The following is a 16,949-nucleotide window of genomic DNA, read 5'->3' as shown; positions in this document are numbered from 1 at the left end:
CAAACATCCTTTCTGAATTCAAAAGTAAATCTAGTTTTTCAAAAGTATCATTAATATCAGTGCTTCTATAAGAGCATCACATCTCTCACTTAATACAATTCAAGTTGTGACAATTGAACATACTGCAATCGGCAACTATGAAAAGTAGTAGCGATGTCTTCTTAAGCGCAATTATGGGTGTGTGGGCAACTTTTTCTGCTAAATTAGCTTCAAACCGCTTGATCCCCGATGCCTGCCAAGACGAGTGGTTTCGAAACTGCAGGCAGTGCATTTAGGGACGTGTGCACTTCAAAGGTATGAAACTCGCACCTTGAGAATGTTTTAACAGTTGGCTTGAAAGCAATGTAGCCCTTCATTAAAAAACTGAGCCAAAAGTGCTTTTGACACTGCCGAACTCCAAAACTAAGGGGGAGGGCTTTCCATTAACTCAATGGGAAAGGGCTGCAGGACTTCTCAATTGCGGGTGCCTGTGTGTGTTTTTGTTCCCCTATGTCTTGGCAGGAAGAAATGGCCACGGATCCATTAGTTCAATTTGTCACAGCGGGAGCGCCCCAAAGATCTCTTATCGGTACAACATACCTCTCGAGTGGCGAGTCTGTCGCTCATCTCCTCCGCCTTCCCAAAGTCCCCTTCAGCGATGGCGCTCTCTATGCTCTTTTCTAAGCTGGACTGGAGAGAAGGGGAAAATGTAGTGATTTAGAAATAGAAAAGGGGGGAGGGAAATCAAAGAGTAACTTCAAAAAGTCCCTAGGGCCTTACTTTTAATATGATTGCTATTACTACAAATATGTAGATTTTCCTTCACAAATGAAAACCTTTTTGATTGGATATTAGTGGGGAAATCTTCAAAAAATGCTACTGGAGATTACCAAACATAAATGTGACTCTTTAATTACACATTTCCATTACAGGCTGGAGCAGAGGAGGGAGCAAAGATGCCCCTGGTTACTGATGGCAGGGGTGGTTCTCCAAAAAAAAGGAGACTATCCAAAGAAGTAGAGTTAAGATCATTTCGTCAATAATTTCACAGAACACATGAAAGCAAGACCATTTTAAATTAGGGGGGAGCCCTCTCGGAAGCATCTTCAATCGAATGATTCAAGGACTCCGGTTGTTTATACTCATCCCTCAAATTAATTTGGACAAAGACAGCAAGCTGAGCCTAATAATGATATGGCAATATAGTAATAATTACAGAAAAACAAATAATAAAATCTACCTCTACCACAACTTTACAGTGGTCTACTTGCTGGCAAAGTGGCAATGTTCATGTTCCAAATAAAATACGTTGTAAATGGGTTTTCAATGTGTGACATTGGGATCAACATTTCAAAATGGTTAAAACATTATTTTTATAAATGCAGTTCCACATGTGTCCTGACAGGAATAAAAGTGAATATGCCAAATTGGCAAATCACTTTGCCTAACAACAGCATAGACCAAGGATGAGGAGTTATATCCTTTAAAATTGCACGAGTAGAGTAAAATGGACACCAAAATGTATTTGTCATGTCATTTCATAACCTGATCACCAGTTCATATTGTGAATAATGCCCTCTAGGCTACTATCTTGTCATTCTAGGTAACACTTGACACCCAGCGCCATGACACGTTATGACACGGTCAAAACCATGTCATAATACGTCAAAACACCTGACATAACATGGTCATAACACTGTCATGACACATATTTAGACCGGTTGTGAAAAATATGGCTGGTTTTATGGCTGGTTATGACAGTGTCAAAACCCACAAAACCTACCACACAAAGCAAAACATTCCATTATACCATAAACACACTGTTGACAAGTAGTCCATGTTATATGAAACTGTCTGAAATGTACCATCTTAAATGACCATTGTAATTGCGCACACGTTGATGTCAGACATGCAACTAGCCCAATCAAATCAAACTTTATTTGTCACATGCGCCGAATACAACAAGTGTAGACTTTACCGTGAAATGTTTACTTACAAGCCCTTAACCAACAATGCAGTTCAAGAAGAGTTAAGAAAATATTTACCAAGTAGACTAAAATAAAAAGTAATTAGAAAAAAGTAACACAATAAGAATAACAATAATGAGGTTATATACAGGGGGCACCGGTACCAAGCCAGTGTGCGGGGGTACAGGTTAGGTGAGGTAATTTGTACATGTAGGTGGCGTGAAGTGACTATGCATAGATAATAAACAGCGAGTAGCAGCAGTGTACAAAAGGAAGGGGGGGTCAATGTAAATTGTATGGTAGCAATTGAATTAATTGTTCAGCTGTCTTATGACTAAGGGGTAGAAGCTGTTGAGGAGCCTGTTGGTCCTACACTTGGTGCTCTGGTACCGCTTGCCATGCGGCAGCAGAGAAAACAGTCTATGATTTGGGTGACTGGAGTCTCTGACAATTTTATGGGCTTTCCTCTGACACCGCCTATTATATAGGTCCTGGATGGCAGGAAGCTATGCCCCAGTGATGTACTGGGCCGTTCACACTACCCTCTTTAGCGCCTTACGAGGCGAGCAGATGACGAGCAGTTGCCATACCAGGCGGTGATGCAACCGGTCAGGATGCTCTCGATGGTGCAGCTGTAGAACCCTTTGAGGATCTGGGGACCCATGCCAAATCTTTTCAGTCTCCTGGGGGGAAAAGGTTTTGTTGTGCCCTTTTCACGACTGTCTTGGTACGTTTGGACCATGATAGTTCGTTGGTGATGTGGACACCAAGGAACTTGAAACTCTCTACCCGCTCCACTACAACCCCGTCGGTGTTAATGGGGACCTGTTCGGCCCGCCTTTTCCTGTAGTCCACGATCAGCTCATTTGTCTTGCTCACATTGAGGGAGAGGTTGTTGTCCTGGCACCACACTGCCAGTTCTCTGACCTCCTCCCTATAGGCTGTCTCATCACTGTCGATAATCAGGCATACCACTGTTGTGTGGCCAGCAAACTTAATGATGGTGTTGGAGTCTACAAGTTATTTAAAATGTGATGGAAAAAACATGACTGTAAAGAATGTATTACAACAACAACAAAATGAAGGAAACATCTGTCAGGGAAAAAACACGCTTGAATCCATGTGGGTATTGACACTCCTGTGTAAGTGTCATAACCAGTCATAAAATAACATATGTCACAACAGGTGTAAATATATGGGCCATGACAGTGATGACCATATTATGATAGGTTATGACAAATTATGTCAGATGTTATGATATATTATGACATGGTTATGACGCTGGATGTCAAGTAATGTGTTACCTCATTCTAATGTCAAGATGCATATTGCCATCGCACTGCCCTATCCCATCTGGAAAAGAAGGTATACCTATGTAAGAATGCTGTTCATCGACTATAGCTCAGCATTCAACACCATAATAAGTGCATGGGGCGGCAGGGTACCCTAGTGGTTAGAGCGTTGAACTAGTAACCGGAAGGTTGCAAGTTCAAACACCCGAGCTGACAAGGTACAAATCTGTCGTTCTGCCTCTGAACGACACTGTTCCTAGGCCGTCATTGAAAATAAGAATTTGTTCTTAACTGACTTGCCTAGTTAAATAAAGGTAAAATAAAAATAGACGATGTCGTCCCCACAGTGACTACAAGAACGTATCTAAACCAAAAACCATGGATTACAGGCAATATCCGCGCTGGACTAAAGAACAAATGGCTTACAAGGAACGGGACACGGACATGGACACATACAAGAAAGCCCAATACAACCTCCGACGAGACATTAAACATGCGAAAGGACAATATCCTATTACATCAGTTCCGACGCTCGACGTACAGTGGGGCAAAAAAGTATTTAGTAAGCCACCAATTGTGCAAGTTCTCCCACTTAAAAAGGTGAGAGAGGCCTGTAATTTTCATCATAGGTACACTTCAACTATGACAGACAAAATGAGAAAAAAAATTCCAGAAAATCACATTGTAGGATTTTTAATGGATTTATTTGCAAATTATGGTGGAAAATAAGTATTTGGTCAATAACAAAAGTTTATCTCAATACTTTGTTATATACCCTTTGTTGGCAATGACAGAGGTCAAACGTTTTCTGTAAGTCTTCACAAGGTTTTCTCACACGGTTGCTGGTATTTTGGCCCATTCCTCCATGCAGATCTCCTCTAGAGCAGTGATGTTTTGGGGCTGTTGCTGGGCAACACGGACTTTCAACTCCCTCCAAAGATTTTCTATGGGTTTGAGATCTGGAGACTGACTAGGCCACTCCAGGACCTTGAAATGCTTCTTACGAAGCCACTCCTTCGTTGCCCGGGTGGTGTGTTTGGGATCATTGTCATGCTGAAAGACCCAGCCACGTTTCATCTTCAATGCCCTTGCTGATGGAAGGAGGTTTTCACTCAAAATCTCACGATAAATGGTCCTATTCATTCTTTCCTTTACACGGATCAGTCGTCCTGGTCCCTTTGCAGAAAAACAGCCCCAAAGCATGATGTTTCCACCCCCATGCTTCACAGTAGGTATGGTTTTCTTTGGATGCAACTCAGCATTCTTTGTCCTCCAAACACGACGAGTTGAGTTTTTACCAAAAAGTTGTAGTTTGGTTTCATCTGACCATATGACATTCTCCCAATCTTATTCTGGATCATCCAAATGCTCTCTAGCAAACTTCAGACAGGCCTGGACATGTACTGGCTTAAGCAGGAGGACACGTCTGGCACTGCAGGATTTGAGTCCCTGGCGGCGTAGTGTGTTACTGATGGTAGGCGTTGTTACTTTGGTCCCAGCTCTCTGCAGGTCATTCACTAGGTCCCCCCGTGTGGTTTGCTCACCGTTCTTGTGATCATTTTGACCCCACGGGGTGAGATCTTGCGTGGAGCCCCAGATCATCAGTGGTCTTGTATGTCTTCCATTTCCTAATAATTGCTCCCACAGTTGATTTCTTCAAACCAAGCTGCTTACCTATTGCAGATTCAGTCTTCCCAGCCTGGTGTAGGTCTACAATTTTGTTTCTGGTGTCCTTTGACAGCTCTTTGGTCTTGGCCATAGTGGAGTTTGGAGTGTGACTGTTTGAGGTTGTGGACAGGTGTCTTTTATACTGATAACAAGTTCAAACAGGTGCCATTAATACAGGTAATGAGTGGAGGACAGAGGAGCCTCTTAAAGAAGAAGTTACAGGTCTGTGAGAGCCAGAAATCCTGCTTGTATGTAGGTGACCAAATACGTATTTTCCACCATAATTTGGAAATAAATCCATTAAAAATCCTACAATGTGATTTTCTGGATTTTTTTTCTCATTTTGTCTGTCATAGTTGAAGTGTACCTATGATGAAAATTACAGGCCTCTCATCTTTTTAAGTGGGAGAACTTGCACAATTGGTGGCTGACTAAATACTTTTTTGCCCCACTGTATGTGGCAGGGCTTGCAGACAATAACGCATTACAATGGGAAACCCAGACATGAGTTGCCCTGTGATGCAGAACTACCAAACGAGCTAAATGCCTTATGCTCGATTCTCAGAATTTAACACTGTGACTTGTGTGAAAGCCCCTGTTGTTAAGGATGACTGTGTGATCTAGCGCTCCGTGGCCGATGTGAGCAAAACATTTAAACAGGTTAAGAAATCACAAGGCTGCCGGGTTTGATGGAATAGCAGGGCACGTTCTCAAAGCATGCGCAGACCAGCTGGCAAATGTCTCCACAGATATTTTCAATCAATCCTTGTCCCACTCTGTAATCCCAACATGTTTCAAGCTGACCACCATTGTCCCTCTTCCCAAGAGCTCCAAGGTAACCTGCCTAAATGGCTATCTCCCTGTGGCACTCACATCTGTAATTATGAAGTGCTTTGAAAGGCTGGTCATGACACACATCAATACCACCGTTCAAGACCCCCTAAACCCACTCCAATTCGCATTCTGCCCGAACAGATCCACAGATGACGCAATCTAATTGCACTTCACACAACCCTCTCCCACCTGGACAAGAGGGGAAATAACTGAGAATACTGTTCACAGACTACTGTTCAGTGACCAACACCATAGTCCCCTCCAAGCTCGGGACCCTGGGACTGAACCCCTCCATCTGCAACTGGATCCTGGACTTTCTGACGGGCCGGCCCCAGGTGATGAGGGTAGGCAACAACACCTCCACCACGCTGACCTTCAACATGGGGGACCCTCAGGGGTGTGTGCTTAGTCCCCTCCTGTACTACCTGTTCACCCACGACTCCAACACCACCATCAAGTCTGCTGACGACACGACGGCGGTAGGCCTGAGGGAGTTGGTCTTAGTAGTGTGCCAACAGGACAACAACCTTTGCATCAACGTCAGTAAGACCAAGGAGCTGATTGTGGACTATAGGAGGAAAGAGGGGAGAGCACGACCCCATCCAGATCGACGGGGCTGTTGTGATGCGGGTCGAGAGCTTCAATTCCTTGGCGTCCACATCACTAAATACCTAACATAGTCCACATACACGCACACAGCGGGTCGTAAAGAGACTGAAAAGATTTGGCATGGGCTCTCGTATCCTCAAAAGGATATTATACAGTTGCACCATTGAGAACATCTTGACTGGCTACATCACCGCTTGGTATGGAAAATATATCGCCCTTGACCACAAGGTGCTACGGAGGGTGGTGCAGACAGCCCAGTACATCACTGGGCCCGAGCTCCCATCCACCCGGACCTCTATATCAGGCGGTGTCAGACACTCCAGCCACCCAAGCCATAGACTGTTCACTCTTTTACCGTCCAGTAAACAGTACCGGAGCATCGGCTCTCGACCCAACAGGCCCAGGGACAGCTTCTACCCACAAGCCATAAGACTGCTAAAAAGCCAGACTGCTAAATAGTTCAGGTACCATTAATTGACTATCTGCACTGACCCTACGCACACTCACTATTTGACCTAGACAGTTTGTGTGTATGTACTGATATGTAGGCTACATGTGCCTTTAAAAAAAAAAAATGAAGTAGTTCTGTCCTTGTCTATTAATGTCCTGTATTATGTAACGTTTCATGTTTTGTGAGGACCTGAGGAAGAGTAGCTGCTGCTTTTGCAACAACTAATGGGGATCCTAATAAAATAACACTAGACTATATAAACCAACCATATACACACACTCACACTATATTAACACTCCCACACAAACACACAATCAAGTCAAAGTTTATTTGTCGTGTGTGCCGAATACAACAGGTACAGTGAAATGCTTACTTACAGGCCCTAACCAACAGTGGAATTTTTAAGTAAAAAAATAGGTATTAGGTGAACAATAGATAAGTAAAGAAATAAAAACAACAGTAAAAAGACAGTAAGAAATAACAGTAGCGAGGCTATATATAGTAGTGAGGCTATAACAGTAGCAAGCCTATATACAGGCACCGGTTAGTCGGGCTAATTTAGGTAGTATGTACATGTAGGGTATGGTTAAAGTGACTATGCATATATGATAAACAGAGGGTAGCAGTAGCGTAAGAGGGGTTGGCGTGTGGTGGGACACAATGCAGATAGTCCGGGTAGCCAATGTGCGGGAGCACTGGTTGGTCGGCCCAGTTGAGGTAGTATGTACATGAATGTATAGTTAAAGTGACTATGCATATATGATAAACAGAAAGTAACAGTAGCGTAAGAGGGGTTGGCGTGTGGTGGGACACAATGCAGATAGTCTGGATAGCCAATGTGCGGGGGCACCGGTTAGTCGGGCTAATTGAGGTAGTATGTGCATGAATGTATAGTTAAAGTGACTATGCATAGATAATAACAGAGAGTAGCAGCAGCGTAAAACGGGTTGGGGGGGGGGGGGGGGGGTGGGATGCAAATAGTCCGGGTAGCCATTTGATTACCTGTTCAGGAATCTTATGGCTTGGGGGTAAAAGCTGTTAAAGAAGCCTTTTGGTGCTAAACTTGGTGTTCCGGTATCGCTTGCCATGTGGTAGTAGAGAGAACAGTCTATGACTGGGGTGGCTGGGATCTTTGACAATTTTTTTAGGACCTTCCTCTGACACCACCTCGTGTAGAGGTTCTTGATGGCAGCCAGCTTAGCCCCAGTGGGGTACTGGGCCATACGTACTACCCTCTGTAGTGCCTTGCAGTCGGAGGCCGAGACGTTTCCGTACCAGGCAGTGATGCAACCAGGATGCTCTCGATGTTGCAGCTGTAGAACCTTTTGAGGGACTGAGGGCCCATGCCAAATCTTTTTAGTTTCCTGGGGGGAATAGGCTTTGTCGTGCCCTTTTCACGACTGTCTTGGTGTGTTTGGACCATTCTAGTTTGTTGGTGATGTGGACACCAAGGAACTTGAAGCTCTCAACCTGCACCACCACAGCCCCGCCGATGAGAATGGGGGAGTGCTCGGTCCTGCTTTTCCTGTAGTCCACAATCATCTCCTTTGTCTTGATAATGTTGAGGCAGAGGTTGTTATTCTGGCACCACTGCACCAGGGCTCTCACCTCCTCCCTGTAGGCTGTCTCACCGTTGTTGGTAATCAGGCCTACCACTGTTGTGTCATCAGAAAAGTTGATGATTGAGTTGGAGACGTGCATAGCCATGCAGTCATGGGTGAACAGGAAGTACAGGAGGGAGCTGATCACGCACCACTGTGGGGCCCCCGTGTTGAGGATAAGCATGGCAGAGGTGTTGTTGCCTACCCTTACCACCTGGGGTCAGCCCATCAGGAAGTCAAGGACCCAGTTGCACAGGGAGGGGCTCAAACCCAGGGCCCTGTGCTTAGTGATGAGCTTGGAGGGCACTATGGTGTTGAACGCTGAGGTGTTCCTCTTGTCCAGGTGGGATAGGTAATGTTGATTGAATTGAGAAGTGTTCAGTGTAATGGTGATTGCGTCATCCGTGGATCTGTTGGGGCAGTATGCAAATTGTACTGAGTCCCGGGTAAGGTGATATGGTCCTTATACGGGACACTGCTCATTAAGATAAGTTACTTTCACTTTCTTGGGTACAGGAACAATGGTGGGCATATTGAAGCAAGTGGGGACAACAGACTGGCATAGGGAGACATTGAATATGTCCGTAAACACTACAGCCAGGTGGTCTGCACACTTCAGAGGACGCGGCTTGGGATACCGTTTGGATCTGCAGCCTTGCGAAGGTTAAGATGCTTGAATGTCTTACTCACTAGTCATGGAGATCGGGAGCACACAGTCCTCGTGAGCGGCGGGGGCCCACGTCAGCGGCTAAAGTGTTGTTTTCCTCGAAGCGGGCGAAGTAGATGCTTAGCTTGTCCAGGAGTGAGGCATTGGTGTCCGCGACATGGCTGGTTTTCCCTTTATTTATTTATTTTTGACCCCTTTTTCGTGGTATCCAATTGGTAGTTACAGTCTTGTCCCATCACTGCAACTCCCGTCCTGACTCGGGAGAGGCGAAGGTTGAGAGCCGTGCTGGGCCAATTGTGCGCAGTCCCATGGGTCTCCCAGTCGTAGCCGGCTGTGACAGAGCCTGGACTTGAACCAGGATCTCTAGTGGCACAGCTAGCACTGTGATGCAGTGCCTTAGACCACTGCGCCACTCGGGAGGCCTCGCTTTCCCTTTATAATCCATGATTGTCTGGAGTCTATGCCACATGCGTCTTGTGTCTGAGCCGTTGAATTGCGACTACACTTTGGTCCCTGTACTGTCGTTTTGCCTCTTTGATTGCCTTACGTTGGTTGGATTAGTTTTAATCATCACAGTAGGAACAACATCCTCTATGGACTTTCTGATGAACCAAGTCACAGAGTCAGTGTGTTGACACTATTCAGAGGCAACCCGGAACATTTCCCAGTCCGCGTGATCAAAACAGTCCTGAAGCAGATTCCGATTTGTCAAACCAGCATGAATTTGATTGAACATGGCTATGTTCCCCCCTATATCTTAATGTAATCACATGAAATTTTTTGCAGATTATTATCAATGACTTATTAACAGCTGTAACAAGTTGTCCACCGCAGGAAATTCTCACTGGTACCGTAGTTTATAGAAAGACCCAAATAGATTCTAAATGTCTAGCGTGTAATTGACTTAGGCCTAACATTTTTTTTATGTAATGTCAATATGTAAATGACAATGATCACTAATGAGAATGTTTGAAAATGAAGGAGCAAGGCCTTCTCGTTATGTTGACTTCACAAGTTCCGTTTAATTGAGCTTCTTGTTAAATATATCATATCCATTCAAAGTAAAAACTACATTTGATGGTTCTTTCAGATAAACAGAATTTAAATAACACTCTAAATAAGCATTACGAGAACTTCCAATTGAATTAGGGCAAAGTATACACTGCTCAAAAAAATAAAGGGAACACTTAAACAACACAATGTAACTCCAAGTCAATCACACTTCTGTGAAATCAAACTATCCACTTAGGAAGCAACACTGATTGACAATAAATTTCACATGATGTTGTGCAAATGGAATAGACAACAGGTGGAAATTATAGGCAATTAGCAAGACACCCCCAATAAAGGAGTGGTTCTGCAGGTGATAACCGCAGACCACTTCTCAGTTCCTATGCTTCCTGGCTGATGTTTTGGTCACTTTTGAATGCTGCCGGTCCTTTCACTCTAGTGGTGAGACGGAGTCTACAACCCACACAAGTGGCTCAGGTAGTGCAGCTCATCCAGGATGGCACATCAATGCGAGCTGTGGCAAGAAGGTTTCCTGTGTCTGTCAGCGTAGTGTCCAGAGCATGGAGGCGCTACCAGGAGACAGGCCAGTACACCAGGAGACGTGGAGGAGGCCGTAGGAGGGCAACAACCCAGCAGCTGGACCGCTACCTCCGCCTTTGTGCAAGGAGGAGCAGGAGGAGCACTGCCAGAGCCCTGCAAAATGACCTCCAGCAGGCCACATATGTGCATATGTCTGCTCAAACGGTCAGAAACAGACTCCATGAGGGTGGTATGAGGGCCCGACGTCCACAGGTGTCTGTTGTGCTTACAGCCCAACACCGTGCAGGACGTTTGGCATTTGCCAGAGAACACCAAGATTGGCAAATTCGCCACTGGCGCCCTGTGCTCTTCACAGATGAAAGCAGGTTCACACTGAGCACGTGACAGACATGACAGTCTGGAGACGCCGTGGAGAACGTTCTGCTGCCTGCAACATCCTCCAGCATGACCGGTTTGGCGGTGGGTCAGTCATGGTGTGGGGGCCGCACAGCCCTTCATGTGCTCGCCAGAGGTAGCCTGACTGCCATTAGGTACCGAGATGAGATCCTCAGACCCCTTGTGAAACCATATGCTGGTGCGGTTGGCCCTGGGTTCCTCCTAATGCAAGACAATGCTAGACCTCATGTGGCTGGAGTGTGTCAGCAGTTCCTGCAAGAGGAAGGCATTGATGCTATGGACTGGCCCGCCCGTTCCCCAGACCTGAATCCAATTGAGCACATCTGGGACACCATGCCTCGCTCCATCCACCAACGCCACGTTGCACCACAGACTGTCCAGGAGTTGGCGTATGCTTTAGTCCAGGTCTGGGAGGAGATCCCTCAGGAGACCATCCGCCACCTCATCAGGAACATGCCCAGGCGTTGTAGGGAGGTCATACAGGCACGTGGAGGCCACACACACTACTGAGCCTCATTTTGACTTGTTTTAAGGACATTACATCAAAGTTGGATCAGCCTGTAGTGTGGTTTTCCACTTTCATTTTGAGTGTGACTCCAAATCCAGACCTCCATGGGTTGATAAATTTGATTTCCATTGATAATTAGTGTGTGATTTTGTTGTCAGCACATTCAACTATGTAAAGAAAAAAGTATTTAATAAGAATATTTCATTCATTCAGATCTAGGATGTGTTATTTTAGTGTTCCCTTTATTTTTTTGAGCAGTGTGTAAATATATATATATATATATATAATTTTGCTTGCACGACAATTTACATATCAAAATATGTATGTTTCTTTCTTGTTCTATTACACCAGATTTATCAAGTACACAGATGTATTTCTAAATGGATTCAAGTAAGAAATTAACTCATTTGTCCAAGAGTTTCTTATTATGGTTATTATTAGCACACACAAACAGCTATTCACATGCACTTTCCTTTACAAAGACGCAAGGCTGAGAGACACTAAAACAAAAGCAGGCAAGTGTCTGTGATGCCATTTTCTATACACCTTTTCATCAAAATGTAGGCTAATGCTATGTAGACTGGAGTCATATCCATGTAGGCTAGATCCATGGGTCTGACAATTAGCCTCTCACACGTTGAGTAGCCTATGTTATTGTGCATGTACTGAGTGCACTCTGAGCTTTCCACATACAGTAACACTGTGAGCAGGAGCTGTCAGGTATCTGTATAGACATTCAGTACAGACACTTCTCTCTAGAGCAAATCTACATCTTACTTTAATCTCAACCAAAAAAAAGTGGAATGGAGAATCATCCCAATGTCAAGATTAAGGTAATCTCATCATTAAAACGTAACACAATCTTTTATATTTTACACAATGTCAGGTTTGAGTCTAGAAACCTCTTAAGCCGCCTGTCATATTTAATAAAACAATAAGAAGTTACACACGCATGGATATGGAAAGACAGAACATGTTCAATGCTTTTGCCATAACTTGATGGCATTAGACACAGGCAGACTTTATTTTTACCTTGGGAGCAGGCTTGTAACAGGCAGGGGGTTGAAATCTATCATTGATGCCAAAGTACTGCGTCAGCCCATCCCAATGCTTGTCATGCTCAGCTTGAGGCTCTCTGGCGAAGAAGAAAGAGTGTTCATGTTTATTATCGGTTCAGAACAAGACTACAGCATATGTTAAGGCTATAAATGGGTGCTAAGTATCAATCAAATTTTTGGAATGCCTGGGTAGAATAGGCTTTCAGTTAGGCCTACACCAACAACAAGGCTATGTCCCGATTCTCCACCCTTTTCCATAAGTGTGCACTTGGACACTCCCTGTCATGGATTTAAAGCATAGGATTGGTGTAGCCTAAGCATTGGCTGGAGGGAGTTTCCGTGCAAGAAAGTGTGCAAGCTCTAATGCGCACTTTTGGGAGAATGGTGGAAAATCGGGACAAAGCCTTTGAAGACTCTTTAGTAGTTAGTGGAATACTGTATAGAACTATGTTTGAACAGATTTTGTGATACATTTAGGTCTACGTTACCTTTCATTGTTTGATTCCATGTTCTTAGTCCCTGATTCATCATCTGTTTAGTGACATGAAACACAAAGAAATTAATCTTGTAAACTCCAAAAATCACCCAATTTTACAGTCCGTCGTATTGTGTCATAACTCATGACCTCAGAAATATTAACATACACTGTGATCATATCCAAAACAGTGAAAAGAGGTAGACCGGCTGACTATTTCTTTCAGTGACTTTCAATGGAATTGTATATTATCTAATTATGTTCCACTCAGATCCATTCCAGTTCAGCTTTTATAGGCAAAAGACTAACTCAATTATAATACCATTTTTTTAATTTAACAAGGACAAAAACGAACACAGCACTTTAACAAAAACACTAACGTTAGGGTCATGTGACACTTAGAATTTGGACACAGGATGAACCCTCTTCTTTTCCCATTATTCCTGGGATAGGTCAAGTCGGTTACATCTGACCAGGGCAAAGATCGTTATCTTTTCAGTGGCTGTGTGGTTAAAAAGAAGTGCAATTGACCTTTCTTATGTCGTCGTTTTCCCCGCTGTCTTTTTTTGGGGAGCTTCATCTTCTTAATCTCATCTTTTTTCTTCTGTAGCTCTTTAAATCTCTAAAAGAACATGAAGTGTAACCATTCATTTAAGCAACAACAATGTATGCAACAAAAGCATTTACCCGAACCATGAAAATCTCCCTTTCAGCATGAATTGTGTGTAATGTGTAAATGGTAGAAAAACATACAATGTAGCTTTACAAAGATGAGTAGCTTATCCACATTGGACTTGCTTTTTGAAAGTGGCGCTGATCCTGGGAAACGGGAATAAGTGGTATAGCCAAGCAATGCAGCCATTTTGTTATAACACGTTATTGTTTTCCACGCAGATTTCATCATTTATGGACTGCCTATCCAAAAGTAGTAGGGGATGCTATAGAGTATATAGGCAACATCGCTAGCTAACGTTAGCTTGATATGCAACACCTGACTAGGAAGCATAACATGTGTGACATACTTGCCACTTCTCCTCGGAAACCCCGGGTAAGCAGTCCAACGACTTGTCATGTTCTACGACGGGCTGTGTATGAGAAGAACCTGTGTCTACAAGTGTCCCAACGTTTTCCTTAAGACCACGCGAAAGTCCAACTGCACGACATTTGTTTGAGGCTAACGTTTTTTCTTGATTTGCAACTACACTTTGTCCTTGGTCGTCCTCATCATCTGAACTAATTTCTGTATCGCTCAGACCTTTCGGTAAAAGTCCGCTATACATCTTGAGAATGGCAAATCAACAGCAACTCGGTTTATAAAACGTGTTAGTCAAACTGATATTTTAAAAATGCATCGAAAACTACTTGAAGCGTTGTAAACATTTTCACTTCCTGGTGGACATTGTGACTCTTGCAAAACAACTCCTCCGATTGGGAAAAACAATATAGTCTCTACCAATGAAAACTGTTCTATCGCTGCACTAAAGCCGATGGTTGCGTTTCAGGTCGTCTTTATTACAGTCGCGCTGCGCAACTCAGATTATTGCTGAGATGTTGAACGATTGTCCCTCTCAGAATTAACACAATTATAGGGAGATAACCACCATAAATGTGTTGCTATTCCATGATTAGTTTTAAAAGACGACAACCACCATAAATGTGTTGGTATTCCATGATTTTAAAAGACATAACATTTTTTTTAAAGTAGTTTAGCAGACGCTCATATCCAAAGTGACTTACAGTTAGTGGATTCAAATTAAGATAGCAAGGTTGGACAACCACATATCACAGTCATAGTAAGTACATTTTCCTCAATAAAGTATCTGTCAGCAAAGTCAGAGCTAGTAAGGTGGAAAAAAGGAAAGTGTGAGTGTTAGTTCACAAAAGGCCTCATTTATTTATTTATTTATTGGGGGGGGGGATCAGATGATAGGGTGAAGAGTCAGGGTTTCAGATGTTTTCTGAAGATGGGCAGGGACTCTGCTGTCCTAGATTTAGGCGGAAGCTGGTTCCACCATTGGGGTGCCAGGACAGAGAAGAGCTTCGACTGGGCTGAGAGACTAGAGGTGGCGGAAAGGAGTGCTCGGTTTGGAGCGTAGGGTTTGACCATAGCCTGAAAGTAGGGAGGGACAGTTCCTCTTGCTGCTCCGTAGACAAGTACCATGGTCTCGTAGTGGATGCGAGATTCGACTGGAAGCCAGTGGAGTGTGCGGAAGAGCAGGGTGACGTGGGAGAACTTGGGAAGGTTGAACACCCGGCGGGCTGCAGCGTTCTGGATAAGTTGCAGGGGTTTGATGGCACAAGCGGGGAGCCCAGCCAACAGCGAGTTGCAGCAGCCTACACTATGTTTAAGATACTAGGTTTATTCTATTCCGATTTTTGACTGTTTAACAAAAGCATAAGCTACACTCACTGGTTTGCCAATAAGGGTAATAACTATTTGGCTTTCCCGATCTAGAAATTCAGGTAAAAATAATTTAGATTCAGCCAACAGTATCGCCAAGGAAGTTATACAGTGTTAGTAATCGTAGATAAGTGGTTTGTTACAACTGGCAAGTAAATCTGTTATTTATGCCATGTTCTCAGGAAGATAAGTATTCTATTTTGTGACCAATGGTTCACAATTTATTCAAACAGCTGAAGGCATTGCATTATCATTAGAATGATTAGCATGCAAATCTTGTATAGCCCTTGGCATTGGCAAAGGAACATCTACCCTTAAATTGCTAATTCAGTAAATCACATCAGTCTTTTTTAGTTGCAAGTGATTGCCAAACCAATAATCTACATTAATTATGTCTATATGAAAAATGTTGCCTACGATGTTTGTTTCAATTGTATGGAAGGATGTGGCTGACAACAATAAAGGTGTGCATATTCTCTCTGGACTATATTGATTGCTAGACAGCGAACATTATTGTTTACAGATGTCCAAATATGCATAACAGGGTGAAAGTCACAACTACTGACCCAGATCTTCCTTAAAGGTGACCCTCAATCAAAACAAAGGTGAATGATTCAGTAATCTCCTTGACCTCCCTGCGCCCTTTGTGGGAAATATTCTCTACTCCACTTTAAATAGAAATGTAATATGCTAAATAAACCAGGGTGATAGGGCTTATGCTATCCTAGTATATTAAAATGTAATTCTGAAAAATGTGAAATCTCTATGTTATCCCCTTAAATATGCTACCATTAGCTGCTATCACTCACTGAATTATTACCCATTGAATTACTTATGTGACAATGCAATGGAAAAAAGCAGGGTGAACTCTGAAGGTAAACGAGGAACCACAAAGTCAGGGTAAATATTATTTAATAACATGGTGGCAGTAGAAGCTTGAATTATTTTGTATTGATTACCAGACTTTGTGTTCTATTTCACAGTTGAATTATTGTCTCTCTGAGCTGTCTCTCTCTCTCCTTGGCATGTACTCCAGCTCATTATTTCCATAATTTCTTGGTAATTTGGAGTTGGCTGTTTTAAACTTGGAGTCTCTTATTAAGTTTTGGCCATGGTGGATAAGAGGCAGCAGTACTATAAGTGCAGAGAGATAAACTAATCATCTTAAACCCCTAATTATTAGTATCTTAGTGTGACAGACTGTTTTTGCGAGCTCACCAAATTGAGCCTCAAATGAGGAAAGGCATATCTGTGGAAGTGGTAATAATTTTAAGTAATCTCGATCTGGCTTGGGGTGGCAGAATTCATTAGTGCAGATTAGCACTGTGTGTACAAAGTAAATGAGATATCTAATAGCAAACGTGGAGGTCCAGGGATTCATCATTTCCTGCCAAAGATGAGGGATGATGTTAAGAGGCGATTATATATATTTTCATATTCTGACTTACCCTATATGGATCCGTGTGTGTGCCGTTAGCCAGTCAGTTATACT

The 16,949-nt window shown here is 43.4% G+C and overlaps 1 protein-coding gene across 1 annotated transcript in view; it reads right to left on the bottom strand.

Moving 5' to 3' along the window:
* The window catches only part of LOC139416722 (family with sequence similarity 204 member A), a 36,042-nt gene extending 21,482 nt beyond the window's left edge, over window positions 1-14,560 (bottom strand). Inside the window, exons 1-5 of the mRNA XM_071165723.1 lie at window positions 14,079-14,560; window positions 13,588-13,678; window positions 13,070-13,112; window positions 12,556-12,658; window positions 580-669 (exon numbers count right to left, since the gene is read on the bottom strand). Of these exons, the coding sequence (XP_071021824.1) occupies window positions 580-669; window positions 12,556-12,658; window positions 13,070-13,112; window positions 13,588-13,678; window positions 14,079-14,336 (585 nt within the window). The 5' untranslated portion in view covers window positions 14,337-14,560. The remainder of the gene's footprint in view (window positions 1-579; window positions 670-12,555; window positions 12,659-13,069; window positions 13,113-13,587; window positions 13,679-14,078) is intronic.
* Window positions 14,561-16,949: the final 2,389 nt, after the last annotated feature.

The sequence above is a fragment of the Oncorhynchus clarkii genome, chromosome 1 (genome assembly GCF_045791955.1).
Source record: "Oncorhynchus clarkii lewisi isolate Uvic-CL-2024 chromosome 1, UVic_Ocla_1.0, whole genome shotgun sequence".
Lineage (NCBI taxonomy): Eukaryota > Metazoa > Chordata > Actinopteri > Salmoniformes > Salmonidae > Oncorhynchus > Oncorhynchus clarkii.
The sequence above is the reverse complement of the archived record's forward strand: the minus strand, read 5'-3'. Positions and strand labels throughout refer to the sequence as shown.